The sequence below is a fragment of the Pterocles gutturalis genome, unplaced genomic scaffold (assembly GCF_000699245.1).
Source record: "Pterocles gutturalis isolate BGI_N339 unplaced genomic scaffold, ASM69924v1 scaffold8046, whole genome shotgun sequence".
NCBI lineage: Eukaryota > Metazoa > Chordata > Aves > Pterocliformes > Pteroclidae > Pterocles > Pterocles gutturalis.
Window position 1 is genome coordinate 1 of NW_010102945.1, and position 7,282 is coordinate 7,282.

The 7,282-nt window shown below is 40.3% G+C and overlaps 1 protein-coding gene across 1 annotated transcript; it reads right to left on the reverse strand.

Annotated features, from left to right (window-relative positions):
- Positions 1–359: 359 nt before the first annotated feature.
- Positions 360–7,021, reverse strand: SLC7A13 (solute carrier family 7 (anionic amino acid transporter), member 13). The gene is made up of 4 exons (XM_010086491.1): positions 6,298–7,021; positions 3,386–3,517; positions 1,335–1,699; positions 360–605 (listed from the first exon to the last, which is right to left on the reverse strand). The coding sequence occupies exons 1-4, from the start codon at positions 7,019–7,021 to the stop codon at positions 360–362; spliced, it is 1,467 nt and encodes a 488-aa protein (XP_010084793.1).
- Positions 7,022–7,282: the final 261 nt, after the last annotated feature.

The window sequence follows — 7,282 nt, forward strand, 5'->3', positions numbered from 1 at the left end:
TTTATATACTGATGTTTTTAATTATTTATTATATTATAATTTATTCATATTATATTATAATATTGATAATTATTTGTGCTGTAATTTACTCTTATTTCTATTATTGCAAGAATATATGCAACTTTAACTGCTGTGCATGTATATATACATGTAAATTCATATGTATATACATGTATATACACATGTAAATGTATGCAGTATATGTATATTCATCTATATACGTATATGTATATACATAAGGCATGCACATGCCTGCACACCTATCTGTCACACACAACATCTAACTTATACCTTCTACAATCTCAGTTAAAGAAATTCCTCTGTTGGCTGGTAGTTGTACTGGGATTAAACATTTGCCGTTATTCACATTTGCCCTCAGCAGATCCATCAGCCGGACAGACTTCCAACAGGAGCTGTAAGTGGCAAGTAATTTTATCAAAAAATGCAAAATGTAATCTAAAATGTATAAAAGGCAGGTAAACAACAAGACTTCCCAGCATAAACAGGAAAGCATAAACATATTGCAGGTTTGGAGACCAGACTATGGGAGCTAAAACTAAGAAGGAAGATACTGCCAGCATCACAAATGGAACTGGTAGAAACACCTGCAAGAGAAAGAAATAAACTGTTCAGGAAATAAACTGACCAACTGTGATTTTACACATCATTCATAAGAGTGATAATGTGTTCTTTGCCATACTTGAGCACCTTTTCTCACATTGCTGCTATCTCACCCAGGATGACATAAATCTGACCTAAAATTCCCTAGAAGACAGACACCTTTTCAGGCTCCTTCTATTGTCAAGGGGGAAAACATAGGCAGGCCCTGAAAACCATTCATCCACATATAGTATTATGGGCTCCTAAAGAAAACTCGGGGTTGAGTGCCTAGAAGACATGAGCCTAGACTTCGAACCCATGTTCCTGACAGCTAGATTGAGATGAAATTAAACCTAACCTTAATGCTTGGGATTGTGTCAGGAAAGATGAGATCAAGGTTTAATCAAGCGTGACCCACCAGCCTGGATCCCACACTGTTCTGGTCACTACTCCACACTTGTATGGTTTTACCTTGTTTGCACATCTCCCCCATTCTGCACGTATATCAATCTCTTGTTTTCAAGTGCAAGCTCTCTGGAGGGGGGGAGACCATCTGTGTGTTTCTTTTCCTTCTACAGCAAAGCCTCCTTTGAATAAAGCTCTAAAGATTGTGATTATTATTTGTATTTTTTAGTGACTATCCACTTCTGACATGCACTTGTTCTGAAACTTTTGCATGCTACTCAGGACTCAAAAAATCTGCAAAAAGGATTTTATAACTTATTTCCACTTACTTTGTATGGTCGATGTAGATGAGGTTCCCGATATCGAAGTACAATCAGGCTTGCACAAGTCAATCCAACCATAAGCCAGGCAGAAAATCCGAAGTAATTTGTTAATGTAATAAGGTCAGAGGGGATTATAAAAATGGACGCAATGGCGGTTGAAAAAATCATGGCTGGTGCTGGAGTAGAGGAGTGGACGTTAAGCATGGATATTAAAACAGGTAAATGTCCTGACTGACTTCCAGCATAGCTTAATCGACCTAGTGTGAACATGCTGCTGTTGAGGGCACCAAATATTGAGACAGCAACAGATACAGGAATGATCCAGGCAACAGAGGGGATCACTCGATCAGCCCAAGTGACTGCCACAGCAACTGCAAAAAAGCAAAGCATTAATGTAGTGTAGGTACCACATTCTGAATTACTGACAGACTCAACAGAAATGAAACTTGAAACACATGAAATACCTATTATTCAGCAGCAATACCTGGATTTTTTTTTACACTAGTCAAACATGACTAATGTAATCCTAACGGTATTTAATGGGGTGGAGGGGGGCGTGGGTGACAGCAAGAAGGAGTGCTGCCTGCCAGAGCAAGCCAGGTAAACCTGCTGGGGCCAATGCCACGGCAATGGACTGCCCGGGGGAGCACGCTGCACCTCACCACCATGAATCACAAACATACACACATGGGCAAGGCCATGCAGGGAAAGAAAATGAACACATTAGTCGCCAGTGTGACCACAGTGGGAACATGATCTACTGTTATGAGGCAACTGCCACCATGAGTGCGTGCTTGGGCAGAGACGGGTCCGTGAGCATGTTATTAATGAGGTTTTGCTCTGGGTGGAATGGGGAAATGTGAAAGATTATTTCTGAACAAGAGATATTCAGTATTTCTTGGAAATTAGCTATAGCCCATATTGTAGCAAGCATGAATATTTAGTGGGCCTGTAACCAACTGCCACGAGGAATACAGGTCCTGCAGTGATCTGCATAGCATAGGACGTTGTTAAGAGTAGGGGAAAACAACTCAAAAAATATGTAGTGAAAAAACAAGAACTGCAGCAACGTACAGCAATGATTGAACAAGAGCTATAACTTTAAGGCTATCTCCTCAGCTGACACAGATAAGCACAGCTCCCCCCGTATGTTTAGAGCTGCTCATCACAGCTGGGCAGCTGCTGTTTGGGGATGCTCTGGTATTCACCGCCTCTTCCACTGTAGGATGGATCTGCAAATGTATGCGTCCCTCCCAGCAGACAGTCTGATAACTACCAAGTGACAACACGAGGTTTTTGAATGATAGCTACACCACTCCTACTTATGTTATTGAGCTCTTCTCACAGAGGAAAAAAACCTAATAACCGATCCATCCAAATGAGGTTTGTTTTTTGTCACTCTGGGAGACAAGGGCTGACAGCACAGCCTCATTACAGTGGTATTTCAAAAGTGCTGTTTGGACAATCATGGAGAAATACAGCTCCTCTTGGACCTTTCGTGGACAGCTTATTGGTGCAGGATCTGAGAGAGGCTTTACATAAATGGGACATCTGTATAGCCTCTTGAAAGGAATCACACGAATAACCTACACACGCACAGACACAAAATTACTACATTTTTGTGTCCACAGTTTTTTCTGTATTACTTATGGTAGACTTGTCTACCTCCTAACCAGTAATGCTTTAGCCTGAGACACCATGAGGTAGAGAAGAAAGGAGAAGAGAGGATTAAAACTACAGAAAAACAAAGGTTTTCTCTCTGCTCAACAGAGACCTGATCTCTACCTGATTTTCCAGGTTTTAATACACTTCTGATTTTTTTTTAGACACTAAAGGTATAAGCCAACATTTTCAATACTTCATAACATCTGTCTGCATTCAGTCCAACTTGTGTCATACAGGAAAATTAAACAAAAATTCTCTGTTAAAACTTAGAATGAAACCCAGAATTCCCACCTGTGAAGTTCGATGAGGAAAAGTAACCCAGCAAACTAACATCAGATGGGTATGCTAATAGACCACATCTTTTAAATAAGAAAGAAAAATCAAATCCATACCTGAAGAGACAATTTCCTTAGGTGTGAGGACAGTCAAATATGAGATGTTCACCAGTAAGTAAAAAACAATTACTGCCGGAACAGCAGTCATCACAGTTAAGGGGATATTCCTGCTAGGGTTTTTAATCTCTTCTGAAAAATAAAATTTAAAAAGACTAATAAAGCAAGCAATGTAGCTGTTGCAAGTGTGTTTCAGTGGCAAAACTGTGCAGAGCTTAACAAAACCAATACCAAAGTCCTGCCCAACCCATAAGCATGGCTCCTAAGCTATGGCACTTGTGAGCTCCAACAGTTGGTCTCAAATAGTTTATTATCAAGGAAGTATAAACTTTTTTTTTCATTTTTCCATGTCTCTTTTTCGTATTTAGCTGTTTTTTAACTATCTTGGAAGGGGGGATGGGGAGAGGCCTGATAGACTGAGAAAAAAATTACAAAAGGACTGATAATTTAACATTAGATATTAGGAAGAAATTTTTTACTCTGATGGTGGTGCAGCACTGGAACAGGTGGCCCAGAGAAGTTGTGGACCTGGCCTTGAACACCACCATCCCTGGAGGGGTTCAAGGCCAGGCTGGATGAAGCTTTGAGCAACCTAGACTAGTGGAAGGTATCCCTGCCCATAGCAGGGGGGTTGGAACTCGATGATCTTCAAGGTTCTTTCCAACCCAAACCACTCTATGATTCTATGATAACTTTTCTCTGATTCAAGAAATATTTGACTTACATTAGAAAATTGATTCGGTAAGAACTTTTCAAGTAGCTATACTTTTAAATCACAAGCTTGAACATCAGACTCTAAAATCAGTTTATTTACTTTTACATCACCCCATGCATCCTGATCTGACACTTTCTGTGGGTCTTTTCCTATTCCTGCACAAAGCCTTTCTCTTTGCACTCACATCAGGAATTACATCTTATGGGATGAGACTGAAGGTATTGACGTAAGAGCAGTAATGCAGTGGCTTTAAGAGGGGGCCATTTGCAGCTGGATTCTGCTGTTGATTATCTTTTCCATGGCAAGGCTGGTGGAGGAAAATTGTTTAGTGTTAAGCCAGGCATCTTAGCTTAAAACTAGTCTTACAAAATAAGAAAAAACTCCAAACTTTGCTGATGAACAACTGAGGCACTGGCACACATTCCTGATCAGTCCCAGACAAAGATGGAGCTGGCTTCCAGAATTCTAATTATTTATCCTCATCTCAGTCAAAAAGGGTCTTTTTCATCTTTTTCACCCCTTCAGACATTCCCTCTTGCTGCCTCTCCCCTTCCTGCTTCTCTCAGCATTTACAGAATAATTCCTGAGTATTGCCAGCCAATAACTCACAAGGGAGAAAAGTCAGATGTGCAGCTTACTTAAGCTCTTCTTAAGAGACAGAAATCTTTTTCCTCCCTCAAATATAATTTCTGTCTCCTGCCCAGAACACGAGCACTGGTTGCAGTGCACAGAGCCAGAGGGACTGAATGAGCAGAACAGTGAAATTCAGACACAGACTATCAAAGAGTTTGGGATTTATTTCAAATGTAAGAAACACACTTGCTAATTATGAGCCCATAAGGGGACAATCACCAAATTTGCCAATTTAAATTTGTCTTCCCATTTGTTTTGTTGATCGTTACAGTCCTGCTGTCCAGCTGGCACCTGATGCTTTAGCTGAAGCTCACAGGAATGAAGTTATTGTTGAAGAACAGGAAATTCAGTTCAGAAGAGGACTATTGCACAGGCTGCATCTGTCTAAACAGCTGTGCTGTGCTGCCCAGTGTCTGGTATTTATTACTACTGCTAACTGATCAGAACATAAATTCATCTGTTACCAATAATTTTGTATTTTCTTGAACTTAAAAAGCCAAATGCTTGCCTGTGAGGATGTCTTAAGATTTTAAAATTTTACTTTGCTGATTTCTAATGCCTTTTCTGTGGCACATTGTTAATGCTTGAATAGCTGGATTTTAATAACAACAATCCCTTTTTAAAATATTAACTCAATTTTCACACTGTTCTCACCATTGAACTTTGTGTTCTGCATTTCACACATTCGGTTTATTTAATGTTTTACACGCGATAGAGGTCAATGGATAAATAGAGTTAAAGATGTACGAGCAACATCCATTTGGCTACAGCTTAATTCTGTACATCTGATGATACTATAAAACAGTATTAATCTAACTCATGATGTGCGTAACTAACATTGTGAACATTATCTCTTTGCAGCTTTCATGAAAACCGGCTCTATTTATTACTGCCACGTCATCAGATACAAAATAGTGTAGGATATTTTAAAAGTTTTGAATGTTTTAAATTAAGTTATATGAAAGGGTTTAAACCATTTTTCTTGGATTTTTCTTCACCTTACATGCAAAACTCTGTCTTCCCAAGGAAGTGACTACTGAGCAGCTTATATAATTCCTTAAAATTGCTCTATTTTATCACAATTCAAAATTAATTTCTCCATGTACAAATCACCTGGATCATCTCAGAGAAGGTAAAGATATTTAAATAAAAATTAATCTATTATCATTTCGATTTGGTCCTTACTATGCACATAGTTTGGTACAGATATCATAATGCAGGCATCCTTTTCGAACAATGCACTGACACTGTGAAAGACAAAATGCAGTTTTTTAAGGTATGAAAAATTCTTTTTATGCATGAGGTTTTAAATGAACTGTGTGGATTTCTCTTGTACTCCTCTGGAAATGTCAGTCTGATTTTGGAGACTGCAGAGGAAAAGAGAAGCCTCCCGAGAGTGGAACAAATTCCTCTTCTACCAGCCCCAACAAACACAGGGCTTGCTTAAAACCTGTATCTTCACAGACCCTATGGTCTCGATAGAGAGAGAAGTTCTACTAAAATGAGCTGAGGAACATAAGAAGGGTGACCAAAGAACAAACTCTGAAGAAGTGGAGTGAGATACCTGCCATATAATTGAGGGACCACCAGCCACCGTATGCATACAGTCCTTGGAAGAAGGCTTCGGCAACCTGCGACGCATTGGGGATCTCTGAGCTGAATGCATCCTCAAACCTGGCCAGACTCTCCTTCCTCCTGCCAACAAGGAGAACTATGCCACCGATGGCGATTACAGACAAGGCCATCATCTTCAGCAGAGTGAAAACTGTCTGCACCCAGGCAGCCATTTTGACGCTGCGGCCATTCAGAATCCCCAGGGACCAGAGAACGGCCAAGGCCAAGCATTTCTTCAGTGCTTCTGGTGCAGGGCAAATGCCGTAGAAGGGCTGGGTGGCGTATTCAGCAAACAGCAAGGCTCGAGCAGCATTTGATGCTGGTTTGGTAAAGGTTGATGTCCAGATAAACATGAAGGCGGGTACGGATCCAAGGCCTCTTTTAATATGGCTGTATTCTCCCCCAGAGAAGGGCAGAGCAGTTCCCAGCTCTGCATAGCAGAGGGCACCCATCAGAGAAATCAGTCCAGACACTGTCCAGATCATTAGTGCGATACCGACGTTGAGTAAGGAATGCTTTAACACCCCCATGGGAGACACAAAGATCCCTGCCCCAACAATTGATCCTATAATAAAACTTACCCCATCAAAATAACCTATATTTCTTTTGAGTTGCATCTTGGCCTTTTCTTTTCTTTGCACATCTTGGGGATCATTGCTCTCTCCTCTTCCCATTGTCTTCTGTTTATTCACAACAGATTATACGACTTCAGAGGCTGGATTACATGTATTTCCCCTTCACTCTGTTGTTAGCAGACCATCACAGCCCTACTTGCTAGTGAAGTGTTATGGGAATCGTGGCTTAATCATTCAGAAAAGAGAGCATACTTTGGGTTCTGATGTCCTGTGTGTGAAGATGATTAACCAAATACTTCAAGAAACACTGGCAAATCATGTACATCTTGGTTTAATATGTACTTCAGAAATTATTGAAGT

Excerpts from the sequence above, each read along its gene's own strand:
- SLC7A13 (XM_010086491.1), bottom strand. The coding sequence starts at position 7,021 with ATGGGAAGAGGAGAGAGCAATGATCCCCAAGATGTGCAAAGAAAAGAA. Across the intron at positions 3,518-6,297 it reads GTCCCTCAATTATATGGCAG|AAGAGATTAAAAACCCTAGC; the intron begins GTATCTCACTCC and ends TTTATTTTTCAG. Across the intron at positions 1,700-3,385 it reads TAAGGAAATTGTCTCTTCAG|TTGCTGTGGCAGTCACTTGG; the intron begins GTATGGATTTGA and ends GCTTTTTTGCAG.